The sequence below is a fragment of the Protopterus annectens genome, chromosome 4.part0 (assembly GCF_019279795.1).
Source record: "Protopterus annectens isolate FY-2018-M chromosome 4.part0, PAN1.0, whole genome shotgun sequence".
NCBI classification, from domain to species: Eukaryota; Metazoa; Chordata; order Ceratodontiformes; family Protopteridae; genus Protopterus; species Protopterus annectens.
In genome coordinates this window covers 134,043,516-134,064,142 of record NC_056733.1, presented here as the reverse complement: position 1 = coordinate 134,064,142, position 20,627 = coordinate 134,043,516, and the positions used below count along the sequence as shown (strand labels likewise).

General features: G+C 37.3%; 1 protein-coding gene across 1 annotated transcript in view; it reads right to left on the bottom strand.

The window, feature by feature from the left end:
- LOC122800226 (dynein axonemal heavy chain 17-like) overlaps positions 1–20,627 on the bottom strand; it is a 17,083,451-nt gene that overhangs the window by 5,922,044 nt on the left and 11,140,780 nt on the right. The window contains exon 48 of the mRNA XM_044069720.1: positions 7,665–7,872. Within this exon, the coding sequence (XP_043925655.1) occupies positions 7,665–7,872 (208 nt within the window). The remainder of the gene's footprint in view (positions 1–7,664; positions 7,873–20,627) is intronic.

Genomic DNA, 20,627 nt, shown 5'->3' with positions numbered 1-20,627 from the left:
TTATCAGATAATAATTCTATAATTTTTGAAGTGGTAGTCAATCCAAATTTAATATTCATACAAAAAGGATCCCAGCTTGTATCACAAAATTAAAATATTTTAATGATTTAATTTCTACAGAAGTACAGAATTTTTAGAACTTAACAATACTAATGATATATCAGAAATTTATATATGGGATGCCCTAAAAGCTCATCTATATGGTAGGATATTGAATTGGTACAACAAAAAAAAAAAAAGAAAGCTTGGGATAAAGAACTGCAAGATATACAATGTAAATTAGACACTTTAAAACTTAGTAATATGGGTGATAAAGATATATCAGATAAAAGAAAATAAATAAATATGTTAAATAATAAATATCTAGAAATATTAAAACATAAAACTATGATCAATATAGAAAAATTAAAGCTTATAAATTTCTCTTCTAACCCTAAATCCTTAAAAATTACTGCTAATAAAATGAAAAGATTAAATAGATTTAATCATATTAATGAAATATTCTCCCCTAAAAAAGGAAAAATGGTATTGGAAATTCATAATATAATAACTGAATTTAGAGAGTTTTTTATAAACATCAACCAAACAACTACTGATATTAACTCTAAAGAGGCAATAAAACATTTATTAATAAATACACTAAAACAAGACTTTCAGAGGAACAAGGGATTTCTATTGATAAACAAATATATTTAAAAGAACTTCAAGCTCACGTTACCAAATTAAAGCAAAATAAAGCACCAGGTAATGACGGCATCATTCCTGAAATTTACAAATTACTACCTATAAATGCTCTAAAATTGCTTTATAAATTATTTAATCTTGTACAGGACAAAAACATAATTCCACCTTCTTGGAACTACACTTTTATTTCTCCTATTTTAAAATCTAACAAAGATCCCTCTAAGTGTACCTCCTATAGACCCATCTCCCTATTAAACACTGATTACAAATTATTTATGTCCATTTATGCAGAAAGGCTTAAAACACTTGTACCCAAATTAGTTGCTAGTGATCAAACAGGGGTTATAATAAAGAGAACTTCATATGATAACATTAAAAGAATATTAACTTTAATTGATTCGGTGAAAAATCTTAAAACAAATTTAACCCTAGTTAGTTTAGATATAAATTGTGCTTTTGACTCGGTTACATGGGAATATTTGTTCACTCTATTAAAGGAATTAAATTTCTCCAATAATTTTATCAATCTTATCACTCTGTTATATGAAGGTAGCCAAGCTTATGTTAAAATTGGTACTAGTATATCTCAAAATATACCAATAGTAAAAGGTACTAAGCAAGGGTGTCCTTTACCCCTCTTTTATTTTCATTAGTTATGGAACCATGGGCAAATTTAATAAGACATGATACAGATATTGAAGGATACAAGTTAAACCCCACTATATCATCTACAATACAAATGTTTGCAGATGACATATTGATTACTCTTGGGAGTAGAAGGGAATCTATACAAAAACTTTTTAAAAACATGGAATATTTTCAAAAAAATTCCGGCCTTACTTTTAATAATAATAAAACACAAATTCTTTTAACAGGTTCAAAAAAATACAATATACCCGATGAATATAATGAATATATAGCTCAGTCTCAACAAATACCATATTTAGGTATAATTATTACTAACCATATTAAAGATACCATTCAAATAAATTATAATAAAAGTCTATTACAGATAGAAAATTTAATAAATAAATGGAACAAATTACCCTTTTCTATGGATGATAAACTTTTAATAATAAAGATGATCCTTCTCCCCAAAATCTTATATATAATTCAATCTTTATCTAAACCTCCTTCTTACCAAATAATTAAAAAAATTGAATTCAATGATTCAGAAATTTTTGTGGTTACCAAATAAGCCGAGGATTGCATTAACATACCATATGTATAATTGGAATAATGGGGGTATAACCTTACCAAATTTAGAAATTTATTCAACTTCATCAGTATTCAATACAATCTCTCATCTCATTGATGTGAAATACACTGCTAAGTGGAAATAGTTTATAGAGGTATTGTCACAAAATACCAAAGATATAAACAGTTCCTATAAGCTAAATATAATTAATAATCCATTTATTTGGAGATTCAAAGATTATATTTCTGAATTTTCTTCTCTGAGTTTTAACTCTAAGTATATAGTTTTTCTTTTAAAATCATTTAAAAATTTTATATTGAAATATAATATATATATAAGTATTGGCTTTTTTTTACTCTTCCCTATAGCCTACACACACAGATCTATTTTCTCCTCAGATTATACAAAAATGTCTATATTTCAGCAAAAGCATTTAACATTTTGGCATCAAATGATGATAAATAATGAGATAAAATCCAATAGTTTACTCTTGGAAGAGTATAAACTTAATTCTTGTTTATGGTTAGAGCTTCAAGAAGCTAGACAATATGTATTAAATAAATTGGATTATATGTCTTCTATAATTAATAAAAAAATCCCCAAACTAATACAATATATGATTTTATCAGTTTTGCATAAATATCCTGCTAATAACAAGTTATCAAACATGTATAGGGCAATTAAATGTGATTTAGATACACATTCAGATAATTATTGGAAATATTTTTCTTTAATTAATAATAATCCCCCTTCTGAGAAAGACAAACTGAATATTTTACAATCAGCAAGTATGACTACTACTTCTTTAAAATGGAAATTATTCACATGGAGATTTTTAAATAGATCATTTATCACTCCTCATAATATAAGTATATTTTCTAAAAAGAATATAACATGTTGGAGATGTAATATTGAATTGAATGCTGACTGGTCTCATATGTTTTATAATTGCATATATTTAAGACAATTTTGGGATGATATCAATAATTTGTTGCAAACAATTTTTACTGATAATTTCTTTATATCTAAATCACTTGTTTGATTTAATACTCCTGTTCCTGATTGTGTAAAAGAGAATAAGTACCATTTGGTTTGGTCTATGCTATCTATAGCTAGAAAAACAATCACTAACAATTGGAAATCTAGTACAGCACCTACATTTTTGGAATTTAAAAATATACTCCGTGAAACGTGTAATTTGGAAATGTTAACTATTAAATCTAGATCATCTAGGAATACTACATTATATAATTCATGGAATATCATCTATGAACTTCTAGAAAAATAGTTAATTAATTTATGTAAACAGATGATTTTTATTAATCCTACAGCTACATTAACATTTTTTTTGCATGATGAACGTCTGTACATAGTTTAGTTACATTGGTTTATATATTAGAAGGTTTGTTTTTTTTATTTTCTTGTTTTTTAACTTTAAAGAAAAAAATGTTATAATTTCATGGAAATATTTGTTCATTTTAATAATTATTTAATAAAATTCTTTGAAAAAAAAAAGAAAACTAAAGGTTTTGTTTCCCAATGTCTTTCTAGTTAATAGCAATATAACTAATGTAAACAGTTTTAAATTTAAAATAAAACAGAGGGAATTTATACAGTGATAGGTTTTAAAATGTATAAATGCATGTGCACATCTATTTGCTAGTTAGATGTATATACACATATGTTGATAAACAATATATGTAAAAATAATATAGTCAGTGAAACACATGTATTTCTGTTTACTAGCATACATATATTAAAGGGTTAAAATGGTCTTAGCTAAAATCAAGGAATCAAATAAAGCAGCATTCATTCATGCAATGTAACAAAGTCAGGTACAGCTTGAGACAAGCTGAATGTTCAGTGTCTGGAACATGCTTCAAGGGCTATAAATAAAAATGCAGCTGCAAGACAAGGCACGCAGCATTCAACACAGACATCTGCATTTCGTTTGCATCATTCTGAACATCAAAACAGAGGGAATTACAATATTTCATAAATAAAACTTAGTTAAAAATGCTAAATGGGTGCAACATTTGCCAGGAATTCTGTTAGGGGTAAAAGCTACCCCAAACAGCAAGACAGGGATTTCACCATTTGAAATCATGACAGGCAAAAAAATGCCCACACAACTACCTTTTGATCCAGAGATTGGACATAACAGACCTTTGTTAAAGGTAGCACAGCATCAAAAATAGTTAAAAGATATCATAAAACAGTGTGATTAAGTAACAGAACAAATAGGGCCTTTGGTCTATAAGGTCAAATAAAGTAAAAAGAACAAGACCTTGCTAGTTCACAGGGATCAAATGAGAGTCATTGTTTATAGTGATCAGCAGCAAAATGCATCGCTTTTAAAAGAAGGGGGAGCAGATGCTCAACAAAGTTTGTTTCTGTTTTTTTTAGAAAGAATCTACAAGACTGAATGCCAAGCACTGTGCAAAGTTTGTTAAAATTATTCCAAAAAGGTTGTTAGGACAAACAAGTTTTGATAAACATGAAAAACATGATTGTTATTGTAAGTATTGTACTCAGTGGACTCCTTTTGGTAGAATGCCAAACAGAGGGAATTGCTTATTACAACATTTCAGGAATGGCACTAAGTTGGGAAAATGCTACACAAAGTAGATCACAAGACAATTTCAGTTGTAAAAAGCATACAGCATGTACCTTTGGGAGAATAACATTTAACACAAATGTAACTGCATGGTTATCTAAACAAGGTCAGGCATACAAAGGTAGGAAAAAAATCAAAGACTGACAAACATTTCAGTAAACAACTCAGTCTCTATTAAATGCTGTACATTACCCCCTGAAGATGTAACAATTCTGACAAGGGAATTTGAGAGGGAAAAAAACAGGTACAGTTTCTACCAACACTCTGTTTATTTGTGCAAATAGCACAAAGATACATGGAAAAGGACCATGGGTTAGAATACTTACCATTCTGGGAAATAAGCCAGTACTTCATATAGATCAAGTAGTAAAAATACCATCCACTTGTACCATGAAAGGACAATACCAAAAAACAATATTGCACATCAATATTACATCCCCAAGTTGTAAAGATACCAAATGCAGTTTTAAAAGAGCTTGGTATGAAAACTAGTAGGACAAAATATCTCACAGATTGTCCATTTACAAGCATAATGAAATCTTACTATTTAGTAAGTCATCACAAGTATCTTTAACAGACAGATTACAATTTAGTACTAATGTATCTAAATTTGTAAATTAAACAAAATGTTGTGTAAATGGACAATATTACCTTCAAATTTCAAAATGTTTGATAATGTGGCACCACAGTTTGTATGTGTGGTTTCAAATAAGTTAATAGTAAAAGACAAAAACAAAAGCTGACACCGCCCATAATTGGTGGGACATATTTACAGGATGGTCATCATTTGGAATCAAATTGCTAAATGGTTTAATACATCCTCTGTTGATAGTTTTAGGGGTCATAATAATAATTACAGCTTAAAATTGTTTTTTATACTGCAGGTTATCAAGAGTTGCTATAACAAAACAAGTTATGATTGTAAATATGAGCAAAGTCATAAATGCTATAAATAGCAATGCTAATGAAAGAAATGCAGTCTTTTCTTTAACTGAAGTTTAGTCCGTTCCTCAAACAAATATAAAAATGGGGAACTGAAAGAGTTTAGTATACACTGTCTTTTCAAACTGTTGCTTACATTATTAGCTTGAATAAAAAGCCGCAAAAATAATATGACATATAAAGGATTAATGTACAATAGTGTAAAATGCTGGAAATTTAGAAAAACAGTAAGTGTGCTGGCAAGCATATATAGCTTAGTTAGATTTTGGCATCCATGTAAAAAAATATGTTATTGAGAAACAAAGTTTGTAAAATAGCTACGCAGATGGCAGCTAAAAGTACATCAAATTTATTTCAAGCAAGATAAAGCCGGAACACAAGCAAGATAGTGTTGAAACACTAAGTTTCAGATAACGCAAGACTGAATTTCCTGGACCAAAGAATCAAGGACAAATCATAAATTAGAAGAACAAAGAAAAACTGTTATACAAAGAAAAAACTATTACATCAGACTTTGAGAAAAATATCAGACCTTCTGGTATAAATAACAGTACATAAACAAGCTTTGGGGATTTGCTACAGAGAGCTGACATATTTGTATTGCTTGCTTGTAGAACCAAAAGGAGAATATAATAGTATAGCCTATCAAATGAAACATTTGCCTCTGTGTATTTATTGTACTCAGTACAATACAGTAATAAGACTAGTTAATTACAATAAATAGTTGAATGAACTGTGGTATGCTTGCATGCAAAGGCAAGTAACAGAAAGAAACCAACAGGAAGGCAGTACAGAATTCTTCAAGACCAAGGTTGAACTTTTTGGCCAGAATTCCAAAAGGTATGTTTGGCGCAAAAACAACACTTCGCATCACCAAAAGAACACCATCCCCACGGTGAAGCATGGTGGTGGTGGTAGTATGCTTTGGAGTTGCTTTTCTTCAGCTGGAACTGGGGCTTTATTCAAGGTGTAGAGAATTATGAACAGTTCCAAATATCAGTCACATTTGGCCCAAAACCTTCAGGCGTCTGCTAGAAAGCTGAAGATGAAGAGGAATTTCACCTTTCAACATGACAAGGACCCCAAGCATACATCCAAATCAACAAAAGAATGGCTTCACCAGAAGAAAATTAAAGTTTTGGGCTGGACCAGCCACAGCCCAGACCTAAATCCAATAGAAAATCTGTCGGAGACCTGAAGAGGGCTGTGCACAAGAAATGCCCTCACAATCTGATGCAAGGAAGAATGGGCAAATATTGCCAAGTCAAGATGTGCCATGCTGATTGGCTCCTACCCAAGAAGACTGAATGATGCAATTACATCAAAAGGTGCTTCAACAAAGTATTAGTTTAAGGGTGTGCACACTTATGCAACCAGCTTATTGTATGTTTTTTTATTTTTTCCCCTAACAGAAATGTTTGTTTTTCAATTGAATTGTACAGGTTATAGGTCACATTAAAGGTGGGAAAAGTTTTGAAATGATCTGTTGTTGTCCCATTTTTTTATATCAGAAAAGCCTGTGATTTTAACAGGATTGTGTAAACTTTTTATATCCACTGTAAGTCATATAGCCAAGACTACTGCAGCAGTGGTCAATATGATGACCATCTAAAGAAGCACCTGCCAGTGCAGCTTATATGAAGGACTTATAGCAGCTTAAGACAGCATCATTCTAAATCACCTGCAAAGGGATAAACCAATGGAATTAATTGCAAGAGAAAACTATTATTTAGATCGTGAAACAATGAGTACTAATGTAATAGATTTCTACCCAAATTACTTCTTCCAACTTAGACCACTGAAAATGGAGTATGTATACTGCATTGCACGCTAATCTGCTTAGGCATAGTGGCTAAGTGTAATTATACTATTATTGTGGCATCAAACTGAGCCTTGGTATTATTCATTCTGTTTTAATCCTTAGATTAAGTCACACTTTGATGGACTATATCCATGCAGTGAATGTGTTGCTGTTCCATTTATTTCTAACCTAACATTCACAATATCAAAACAAGGCATAACTTTAAAATTAAATGAGTTGCTGCTTTCAATTGTTATCCTGAAACAAAGAAACACTGCAGACTGGTATTTAATTTTAATGCATTTTAAACAGTCTTAATATTTACAAATAATTTCCAATACAGAGATTTTACTATGTTAATTAAACATTTATTCTAAGTACCAAAAGCAAATTTCAGTATTATAGGAATGTTTTTTTTTTACCTTGAAGCATGGCTGAGGTTGTATAGAAGTTGAAAGGGACAGCTTGAACCATATACTCATCTGTATTAAGACTATGAAGTTTGTCTCCCATAAGTACGGACTTGCCTGTCCCTGCATTTCCTACTAACATCACTGGGTATTTCTTGTCCATCAACAAGCTCATTAAATACATAATTCGAACTGTCTCTGTTGTATGAACCAAAGAGGCCTGTAAGACAAACAAGAATGTTGTCAGTCATTGTGTATGTTTATAGGAAATACTGATAGCATATTATAATTAGTCAATATACTGATAGCAATACCCATCCAGCCAGATGGGAAAATCCTTAATGAAACAAGATTAGCTACGCTGCCACATGGACCCACAATAGTCAGGAAGATGCCACAGTTTTTGCTCATCAAAAATAATTTTAGGTTAAACTTTGGGAACCTAGAAAAAAATGCTGTTTTTAGCATCATCCCTGTCTTAGGTCTTGACAAGTAGACCCACTTCAGACACAGGTGTCTGAAAAGTCAATGAACCAATTGCCCAAATTTAAAGAAACACTGTAGCCAAAGTAGAAACCTAGCTCTGAACCTTACACCCCCAAAATATGGAACACAGATGAGCACAATGTGGACCACTCACTACCAACTTCAACTACTAAGCTCACTGCATGGCTATTAACCTTTTCATTTCTAAAAAGAGTTTTTTTTTTAATTAATTAATTTAATTAATTAATTAATTAATTAATTAATTAATTAATGTAAGTCACTATTATTCAGAATTATTCACAATGTTGATTTGTTAAAACAAATTCATAACAAAGAATGTGTGTCAAACCCTTTCAGTATAGGACAACTTGGAAAGTAGAATCTTTAAAACACAGACCATGGAACGTATCATCATGGAACTTATAAACAAAGACACTGGTAATCTCCAAACTTTGGACCCCAACCAGTTCGTGTTTGTAAAAGGCAGATCATGTCTCCTAAACCTGACAGACTTCTTTGAAGCAGTCACCAAAGCCGTAGATGAGGGAAGGTGGTTCACACAGCCTATCTAGATCTCTCCAAGGCTTTTGACACCATCCCCAACTCTGGAATTATAGATAAACTCACTAAACTAGGTATAAATCCCTATGTCACAAGATGGGTTGCCAACTGGCTCACTGACAGAACTCACACTGTGAAAGTAACAGACTCCAAATCCAACTTCAGACCAGTGACAAATGGAGTACCACAGGGTTCAGTCCTGGGTCCTCTCCTGTTGGGTATCTACTTTTCTGAAGTAAAGGCTAACACAGAAGGTCTTTGGCTAACAAAGTTCTCAGATGACTGCAAACTAGGAGCCATAATTGAAACTCCTAACGATGTGGACATCCTACAAAAGGGCCTCACTGAGACAGATGCCTGGTGTCAAAGCCATGGCTTCATGCTCAATGCCAAAAAGTGCATTGTCATCCCCTTTGGTAAAAACTCTGTACCCATGAGCTACCACATAGGTGGTAGTCTACTTAACACCGACAGTGTGATAAGAGACCTTGGGACACAGGTGGACAGTAGTCTCTCCTTTGATAATCACATTGCCACAGTAATCAAGAAATCCTTCTACATGGCATGCCTCATAACAAAAGGTTTCTCATCCAGGAAAAAAAAGGTCACTGTTCCCCCTCTACTCGTCACTCATTAGACCCATTATAGAGCACAATGCCCCTTTTGGTATGTACTGCACAAGACATCTACAACAACTGGAAAGGCTGCAGAAATACTTCACAAAGAAGATTACCAGCCTCAAACAGATGTCATACGCAGACTGTCTCAAAAAACTCCAGCTTTACTCCATCACATATTGCCTACTCAGAGGCGATCTCTGCCTAACATACAAAGCTATGTCAAATCCAGAGCTGTTGGACATGCTCCACTTAAAGAAATCCAAGTCCCTCCCAAGCTACATGCTCTAGGGACCTAAACCTTGTAACCACAATAAACAGAATATGCTGGAGGGATAGATTCCTGTCCCAGAGACTTCCCATACTCTAGAAAAAACTACCTATCTATATCAAACAAAGCTCCTCATTAGCACTCTTCAAGAAAAATCTTGATGATTGGATGGGAAATATGGAATTCACCCCGGGGATCACCTCTGTGGCTCTGCTCAGCAGGGGCACAAAGAAAATAATTTTCTTGGGTGAAGAAAGCCAGGGTACCTTTTTGGCTAGGCTTGTATAGGCCCTAGGGCCAATAGCCTAGTACCTACCTATGAACCTATGAACAAAATGAGGAACATTCCTCATAATGAGGTACAATTGAGAGGTACAAGTAGAAAATCAGAGAGTTAAATGGCCATCCAGATTCAGAGACACTGTCTGTAGTATGAACCAGCAGTACTGTCAGATATGGGATTCACAGACAGAACTGCACTTCTATCAGTACATATTCAGTGTAAAATTAAATGAAATGAGTAAAGAGATACAGCCCAGTATGCTATTCATTTGAATAGTGCACTATGTGCCATATGTAAGTACACTGTGCCCAGCAGAATGGGGTGCATGAGCAGAATGGCATACAACACAGCAGGCTGCTCACTCTGCAAAGTAACAGAAATGATACTGCAAGAATGGAAGAAACAGAAATGAGGTACATGGCACATCATATGCACAGTATTTGAAAAACACAGTTTGTACTTTGAGTAAAGGGAAGCAAATGGATAAAGAATGCAGATCATAGCAGACTACCTGCTCTCCAGATTTAAAGTGTTGTTACTGCTAGAAGAAAGGGACAGTGAAAAGACAAATACACACAGCACTACAGACTGTGAAGCCTGCAGTGTTGGGAGTGCATTCAACATAAGAAGTGTCATTGTCTAAGGACAAACAGTGCAGCACATTAAGTGATCGACATGTATGTAATGCAACTGGTGCTACAAACATATGCTCAGTTAAGTGCAGAAGATTATGTATGCATGTGAGAGTGTGTGTGTGTGTGTGTGTGTGTGTGTGTGTGTGTGTGTGTGTGTGTGTGTGTGTGTGTGTGTGTGTGTGTCTGTGTGAAAGTAAACGCACATGCACTGCACTACAAGGCTCCTAGAAGACAGCCTTGGCTGGATTAGTATAAAGAAATGGACAACACAGTTCAGAAAAGCACTGACTTGTGTTTGATTCATTATGTTTTGCTTTATACAACTGCTCATTTGCATTTCCTTAGGACTGCGTGCTCAGTAAGTGACATCAATATGTTTAAATATTACAAATCATTCTGAGTTGCAATACAGATCAATTTTGCTAGATTAAGTATCTATTGTTGCTCTGCTTCTTTTGCAGTGACTGTGTGCGTGTGTGTGTGTGTGTGTGTGTGTGTGTATGTGTGTGTGTGTGTGTGTGTGTGTGTGTGTGTGTGTGTGTGTGCATGTGTATCTTCTCAGGAATGTATATGTGATGTGCATGTAAATACATAGAAACCTACATGTATATATTTATATGGGTTACCTTCACTTCCCCTAAAGCTCATTTGACTGACATTCATTTGACTGAGACCAAATGACTGACACTTCACTTCCCCTAAAGTTCACTTCCGCTAAAACTCATTTCCCTGACAATTAGTACTGGCAGTGTGTAGAGCACTGTAAGGCAAGTAAAAGAAATATATCCTTTTCCCTACTGTAGTGCGACCCTGGAGTTAGTATATATATAGTTGGGGGGGGGCACAGCCCTCGGGTTCCAATTATGTAAGCAAACGCTTAAAGTTGCAAACGCTGTTTAATCGAAAGTGTTTACCCGAAATGCCGAAATTCCAAAAGCACGCAACAGCGATTTTTTTCCCAGAGGGAAAAAAAATCACTGGGCCGTTTTCAGGACTTTGCCATTTCCTCCACTGTGGCGCGATCTCGGAGTTGATATATTTAAGTAGGGGGTGTGTTTTTTTTTTTTTTTTTTTTTTTTTTTACGGATCAGTGATTTTTTTTCCCCCCTGGGATCTGTGTGTTCGGCATTTTGGATTTTCGAAGTGTTTGGGTTGATTATACAGATTTCACAATTTCAAGTGTTCACTGATATAATATAGACCCTAGCCCTATACCTAGTTTGATTTTATATTCTCTGCTGTTGGTTTTATATTGTTCAGTAAAACCAAACTAAGTGGGGGCCTACACTCCCAGACCCCCCAGTGTGGGGGGGGGTGTTCCCCACACACACCCCTAACTATATATAATAACTTCAGAGTCGCAGTACAGTGGGGAAAGGGACATATTCCTTTTACTTACCTTACAGTGCTCTACACACTGTCAGTACTAATTGTCAGGGAAATGAGTTTTAGAAGAAGTGAACTTTAGGGGAAGTGATGTGTCAGTCATTCGGTCTCAGTCAAATGAATGTCAGTCAAATGAGCTTTAGGGGAAGTGAAGGTAACCCATTTATATATACTGCATAACTAACAAACAATGCAGTTTCATAAGTGCAATAACAAATGCTGTTTTTTTAAATACAATGCCCGGATTACACAGAATGCTAACATTTTTCAATCACAAAAAATAAATAAATAAATATAATGAGTCAATGGAAAAATGACGGAAAGGGGCAGGCTAAAAGAAGGAAAGTTAGACAGAACTTGGAAGGAATAAAGAACACTGCTGTAGGAAAAAAAGAGGAGAAAGACTGAAGATGACAACATGTTTGAGGCTGTAGAAGTACAGAAATCTAGATGAGAGCTTGCAAATGATTTAAGTGGTGAAAGCAGTGAGAATAATAAGACTAATGATGATAGAAATTTTTCTTCTGTACCAATTGAAGAGTAGGCATTATTGAATTAGACATGAGGGATCCTACAAAATCAGTTAAAAATAATCTAGTAGCAACTGAAAAGTCAATTATTAAAGAGACTGACTCTCAACTTTGCAAAGAGGAAATGATAACTGACTATTGCTATGCTTGCCAGGAAGAAAATTACATGAGTAGGACATTGGAATGCCTTGAGGTAGGGCAGTATGGAACTATTTTTATTCATGCTGGTTATAACAGTTTACAGACAGTAACATCTGATTTGTCTGTGCTGGTTGTTAATAGAAGGAACATAAGTAATATGATTTTTTTTAATTGGAAAATTTGCAGTATTCACATAAGCTTGATGTTGCTATTGTTTGTGAAGCATGGTTAAAGAAAAATAAGTTATGTACTCACCATAATGTCCCATGTTTGTTGTCCATCTCGCCCTTCATTTTTACTGGATGGGTTCAGAGCCAATCCTCGGCTCCAACTCTGTCGAATACACTAATTCGAAGTCTCTAACTTGGCTCATGGCTAAATAGGTATCCCATCATGCAGTGGTGTAATTCCCCAGATCTTGCTTGCTGCTAATCATAACAATGTGTCTATATTAATCATGCGACATCAGGTATAGAAATAACAAGGAAATTCAGAAGAGCTCCTTTACTGAAGAAGAAAGATCTCTCATCTAGGTCCTCTAGGTGTCCTTGGCTGGGGGAAGGTGGGAGGGTCGTAAGAACGAAGGGCAAGATGGACATCAAACATGGAACGTTATGGTGAGTACATAACTTCTTTATGTTATGTTGTTCTATCTCGCCTTCATTCTTACTGGATGGGACAGTGTCCCTAGCACCATTTTCCTGGGTGGCTCACAGGAGTATACCTTTGAGCAAAATGGAACCAAAGGAAACCCTGTCCCTTGAGGCCAAATCAACTTTGTAATGAGTAATAAAAGTATGGGGTCTTGCCCACATAACAGCAGCACAAATACTGTCCATTGACAATCTGGCTTGGTAAGCAGAGGATTTTGCCAATGCTCTAGTCGAGTGGCCTCTAACTTTGAATAGTAACTTCCTGTTATTTGAGGTATATGTAAAGGTAATGCAATTTGAGAGTCAATTTGAAAGCATAATTTTTGAAACTGACATGCCCTTTTTTTCTTCTGAAAAGGAGATGAAAAATTGATCTGTTTTCCAGAAATCTTTAGTTCTATGCAGATAAAACCTAAGTTGTCTATGCATATCCAACTGGTGAAGTTTGTACTCTGCCTTGTTGCTATGATTGGGAAAAAACACTGGGAGCTCAATTGATTGATTTAAATTGGTTTGGAAATAAACTTTTGGCACAAAGGATGGATTAGTTCGTAGAGATACTCTGTCTTTATGGATAATCAAATATGGCAGCTTGATTGATAGAGCTTGCAACTCCAAGACTCTTCTTGCAGATGTAATAGCTACTAGGAGAATAGTTTTCCAAGAGAGGAATTTGAGATCACATGATGATGAGGGCTCGAAAGGAAGTAATATTAGGTGAGTCAGGACAAAATTCAGATCCCATGGTGAGAGAGGTTATTTTATGGGAGGTCTCAATAAACAAGTGCCTTTAAAAATGCTTTACACAATTTGTGTGACATCAAGTTAAGAGTATATTCACCAATTTGGAAATTAGAAATTGCAGCTAGTCAGACTCTAATTGTAGCTGTGGCAGAGCCTTGCTGGAAAAGTTCTGCAAGAAATTCCAAAATTGAACAAATTGGGGCAGAAAAAGGATCAATATTGCTTGCTTTTGCCCAGTAGGAGAACCTCTTCAGTTTATTAGAATATAACTTCCTGGTAGAAGCCTTGTGAGAAGATACCAAAATGTGTTTTACTGCTGGTGTGAAGTCTTGAAGCCTGACTAAGTTTGGAAGTTGAGCAGCCATGCTGTCAAATTGAGGATTTGAAGAGCAGGATGAAGTGTTTCTGACATATGGGTCAGAAGGTCAGGAACTGGGTCCAGAACCCATGGTTTCTCCTGTAGGTGAGGCCAGAGAAAGGGGAACCAAATCTGATGAGACCAATATGGGGCAATGAGAATCAGTCTGCTTCCCAAGGATTTTGCCTTCTGAATGACTTTGGGTATCAGGGGTAAGGCATACAGTAGTCCCAAGGGACAATCGTGAACAAGTGCATCTCTTGGTGTCTCCCCCAGAGGGGGGATTAGGGCAAAGTAGCTGCTGCATTTGGTATTCATGGGAGTGGCAAAAAGGTCGCAGCAAGGATGGCCCCATTTTCAGCTATGTTTTGATTTAGAGACCACTCATGAATCATTAATATCGCCCTGCTGAGCTTGTCCCCTATCATGTTGGATTTCCCCAGGATATGCATTGCTACCAGAAAACATTGGGAAGAGATTGCCCATTGCTATACTCTCAGCACCTCTCAACAAAGGAATGATCTGGTTCCTCCTTGTTTGTTTATGTACCAGACTATCGACATGTTGTCTGACTGGATTGCAATTGTTCCTAGTGGAAGAGAGTCCTGGAGTGCTTGCAATGCTAGAAGCACTGTTCTCATCTCTAGAACATTGATGTGCAAATGGGCCTTGTGTTCTTGCCATGTTTCCCAGATAATGTCCCCCCACCCTATCTGGAGACGTCCGTGGTCACCATAGCTACAGGTTATTGTGGCATAAAAGGTCGCCCGATGCTCACATGGTCAGATCAAAGCCACCATAGAAGATCTCTCTTGCATGACTCTGTAATTCTGATTTGTTGAGACATGGGAAGTTCTTGTAATGACCACTGAGCAAAGAGGAGCCATTGAAGAATTCTCATATGCATCCTGGCTAAGGAAACTAAGGTGATTGTTGAAGCCATGGCTCCTAGGACTTTCAAAATTGTTTTTGCTTTCACCTTGTTTCTGGGTAGAAGGTTGGCTATTTGTTGTCTGAGAACAGAAACCCTGTCAGGAGGCAGGTGTGCCATCATGGAGACGGTGTCAAGATCTGTGCCTATGAATGTAATATATTGACAGGACAGCAAGGCAGATATTTGTAAATTCACTGTTATCCCTAACCGAGAACAAGTTTCAAGAGTGGCATCTCTTGGCTGCTGAAGTAGATGCTTGGTGGCAGCAGTTAGAAGCCAGTCGTCTAGGTACAGAAACACTTGAAATCCCAGACATCTCAAGTGAGCCATGACTACTGCCATGCATTTGGTGAGCACTCTGGGGGCTGTAGTGAGACCAAAGGGCAGAGCTCGAAACTGATAATGACTGGCTCCCAGCCGGAAGTGTAAATGACTCCTTGATGCTCTGTCCATTTTTATGTGCTAGTATGCATCTTGGAGGTCTATTCAGCACATCCAATCATCCTTCCCTAAAAAGGGAAGACTTGACTGCAGTGTCACCAGTCAGAACTTGGACTTCTTCATGGCTTCGTTTAGTTTGCTGAGATCCAATATGGGTCTCCAATCCCCTGTTCTTTTTGGTACTAAAAAGAATCTTGAGTAAGTTCCGAATCCTATTTGGTCTGCAGGGACTTTTTGGATGACTCTTTTGTCTAGCAACTTTTGAATTTCTACAGTTGCTTGTTCCCTTTTGACTGGGTGGAACATCTGGAATTGTTCTGATCTGTGGGAAATGATGGCAAAAGGAAATGGAATAACCTCTGGATATTATACTTTGTACCCACTTGTCTCTTGAGATATCTCGCCAGGCTTCTGGGTACAAAGTTAGGTGCCCCCGACTGCCTCCAGAGTATAGCAGATGGGCCTCCTGTCCAGAGTGCTGGTAGGGCTGGCCACGAAAGGACTCATGGTCACCCTGGTTTTGCAGACCCCTCTCTGCCTCTAGGATGATGTCTACCATTATTGCCTCCTCCTCTGCCCCTGGGGAACGGTTCACCTCGTGTGTCTTAAAAAACTCCCTGGGATCTTTTGAACTACATTTTCCCACTCTTCTGACCTTTAGGGTAAGGTCTTGAAGGTATGGAAAAACGTACTCCAACAGCAGAGAGAGTTTTCCCTTCCTGCTCGCATCAGATGAGTGTGTCCTTGACTTTGGGTCCAAAAAGTGAGGAATCATCAAAAGGGGCATTGACAAAGGTAGACTTGAAAGGCTCCTCAAAGTTACACAAGTGCATCCAGGAGTGTCTCTTCAGGGCAACTCCTGAACCCGCTGCCCTGCTCGCTCCATCCTCTGCATAGGATACCATCCTCTGCATAGGATATCAGTCTCATGGAGGAGTTAACAATGGAATTTAAGGTAAATAGCTGACAGGTCACTTTTTCTGACACCCCTGCAGCCAATGAACCTTGGAAAGTATCTCCTAACTCCTTCAGGAGATCTCTTTGTAGTCTTGTAAAGTGCGTGAAGTAGTTCAGCGATCTAAGGGTAAAAGTTGGTGATGAAAAAATATGCTTCCTGTATCTGTCCATCGTCCAGGAGTCCTTGTTTGGTGGATGGACAGACAAGGATGTTTCAGAAGGTTTCTTCTTAGTTGCTTCTACCACCACCATAGCATCTAGAAGAACACCTTTTGTGAGAAATTATTTTTCAGACGGAGCTGATAAGAACTTATTTGGCCTCCAAGGGACTGGTTCCATAGTGTCTGGTGACTCCCATGCCTTTTGACTAACCAACTCCAATAGCTCGTCAAAAGGCAGAGACACCCAGGAGGCTGAAGGTTGAGATCCAAAAACCTTCAGGTACACTGACTCCTCATCAGAAGGGTTTATGGTTTTCCAGCCGGCTCTCTGTTTCAGGATTTCTAAGATACGTTGAAAGGCGATATCTTCAGAGGATGACCGTGGGGACCCTTTTGACTCCTCAAGGTCAGTGTCAGAGGTGATGGACTCGTCAAGAGAGTCTATATGCTCTTGCATGTTCTCTTTTGAGGAGTCTCCTCAGAAAGGTATTCTGTGGAGGTCTTGGAAGAGTGGGGTTTGCTGAATGGGGCTCCCTGAGGCTCTGAATCTCTACTGTCCTGTGGATGGGGTGGTGCCGAGACAGAAGCCGGTGCTTTGGGGAAAGGATACCAGTATCCTTGTGTAGAGTTGTAGGTGGGGACAGCACACTCCTCATCAGCTCAAAGGCAGATCTCCCCGGCTCGGAGGATACCTCCAGTTCTGAAGAAATAGAGGAAATCCCTGGCTCTATGGAGATCAGCTCTGAGGCTGATGTAGCAGCCGAGCCGAAGCCCCGAGAGGTAAACCTGTAACCAAGAAAATCAGGTCTGAGTGTCCCCACTGGAGCTGATTGGAGAACTTTGGCTCCTAGACACCCCGGACGGCACTGAGAGTATCGGAGCAGGGATCAGTTCCGAAATCTCCTGAAGAGGTCTCGGAACCGAAGAGTCTACAGCAAGTGGTACCTGGCATTTCGGCTGCAAAGATTCAGCTTGGCTCGGAGGAGGAATAGTGGTGGATGTAACAGTCTTGGATGGCTCCGAAACTGTTTGGGTCAGAGCCAAAAACAATTCAGCCAGTGCCAGCGACTTCAAAAGTCTGCACACCACCCTGTCCACGTCATCGTCCGATAAGCTCCTAGAGGACCTGGAGGAGAGGGTTGGTGAGCGGGATCTCTCCAATATTGGGAGATCTCAAAGTAGGGGAGACTGGTATTAGTTCAGTGGACTGGCTCCGAAAAATAGTCTCTTTTGGCTCCGAGGGCTGTGGAGCTGAAGGACTTGATTTGTCCAATTCAATGATCTCCCTCAGTTCCGAGGACTGTGGAACTGAGGAGATCGATGTATCTAAAGTTTTAGCCAATATCTGAGGAGGCTACAAATGAGCCAAAGAAGTGGGAGATCGTCTTTTTGTAGGCTTGTCACCTTTAGAGGAAGGGAACTTACTTAAAGAAGTACTCTGTAAAGTTTCATCAAAGGAAGATTTCAGGAATCCTTTGAGAATTAGCATGTTCTTTCTTTTCTGTAAGACACGGGAACTGAAAGACTGACAGAATGTACATGTCACTTGGAGGTGAATGTCCCCCAAACAATAAACACAAATATTACACCCATCAGTTATTGACATTTTTTGTGAACATTTCTGGCACTTTTTAAAGCCTAATGGCTTAGGTTCCTTCTCTCTTCTTTCCTTAGACATTATAAGAAGGAACACAACTAGTAATACCAAAAAGGAAGTAAACACTAACTATACCTCTATAGAAAAACTAACACACACAAAGGTTAAATATTCTATTAATACATTATAATAATAAAGCACATCTCCTGAAGAAAGGGAAAAAAAGGAACAGCTCTGCCCTCTAAGTTAAATGGGAACTAGACCCTCTAACTTAAACGGACCTAGCAGAGCTACAACAAGGGACACAAAAGACAAACCCTTTAAGTTAAGCGGGTACTTAGCTCTCTAACTAAAATGAGCTAATATACACAGATAAGGGAATACAAAGTCTAACTAACTATTCTACAGTAACCACTAACTACACCACTACAAAAAATTGATAGGAAAAGATAAAAATGGCCTTGTGACTAACGATGGCCAACAAGCAACCACACAGTAGCAAGATTAAATTGCACACATAAACTACACAAGAAAAACTATCTAAAATACTAAAGCTAAACCAAATATTATTATAGCTAAATATAAGGAAAAAATATGAATCTTTAAAGAAACTTAGCCACGGCCACAGAGAAAGCATCTGAACTCGTAAAGTGGCAAACGAGATCTGGGGAATTACACCACTGGATGATGGGATACCTATTCAGACACGAGCCAAGTCAGAGACTTCGAGCTAGTGTATTCGGCCGAGTCAGAGCTGAGGATTGGCTCTGAACCCATCCAGTAAGAATGAAGGTGAGACAGAACAACATAACATCAATGATTTCACTCTGAACAGAATGTGGAGCTGCCTTCATCTGAAGACTTCTTGTTTCCACTGTATATTTGCTACTGGAAAAAAAAAGCCATTAATACCCATGAATTACCACATAGGCGGTAGCTCACTAAACACTGAAAGTGTGATAAGAACCTCAGAAAACAGGTGGACAGTAGTCTCTCCTTCGATAACCACATTGCCACAGTAGTCAGGAAATCCTTCTACGTGGCACACCTCATCACAAAAGGGTTCTTCTCTAGAAAAAAGGAGGTCATTGTTCCTCTCTACTCATCCCTCATCAGACCCATTATAGAGTAAAATTCTCAATTGGAAAGGCCACAGAAATACCTAACTAAGAGGATTAATGGCCTCAAACAAATGCCATACGCAGACCGTCTCAAAAAACTCCAGCTCTGCTCTGTCGCATACTGCCTACTCAGAGGCGATCTCTGCCTAACATACAATGCTATGTCAAACCCAGAGCTGTTGGACATGCTACACTTAAAGAAATCCCAATCTTTCTGAACCACACGCTCCAGGGACCTAAACCTTGTCATCACAATAAACAGAATATGCTGGTGGGATAGATTCCTGTCCCAGAGACTTCCCATACTCTGGAACAAACTAACCATTCATGTCAAGCAAAACTCCTCATTGGCCATCTTTAAAAAAAATCTTGACAACTGGATGGGAAATAGAAAATTCACCTTGGGGATCAATTCTGCAGCACTGCTTGACAGGGGCACAGGAAAATAATTTTCTTAAGTGGCAAAAGCCAGGGAACCTTTTTGGCTAGGCTTATATAGGCTCCAGGGCCAATAGCCTAGTACCTACCTATGAACCTATGAACTTATTATTATTGTAGATAGGACTTCCATGATGGCTGCACATTGAGTAACAGCTTAATTCTAGCTCTTCCAGTATGAAAACAGAAACTCGGCAGAGAAGGCCTGTGGACTTTTGTGTTTCTGGGTAAATGTCAGTAACTGGCTAGTAAGTGTATGCCTGGATGCCAGGAAAAAAAGAAATACAGAGGACCTGAAGGAAAATTAACTAGAAAATGTGAGGAAAAACTGACTAGGGAAAAGTACTGCAGCTGTTCAGCAAAAAGCAGTGTAAGCTCCAGACATGACTTGCAGTAACCTAGAGGAAAGCAAGAAACAACTACACACAGACCTGGATAAAACAAACAAAACACTGATGAAATATAACAACTCAAACAACAAAAGACTGGAAAAAATTAAATAAGCTTTAAACAGACATTCAGATGAGGCAATAAAACTGCTAAAATCAGTGGTCGAAATGAAGAAAAAGCTGTCTGAATATGAGACTGCTCAAGAAGAGATTTTTCAAAAAATAATACAATTAGAGGACAGAGCATGTAGGGAAAATCTGAGATTTTCAGC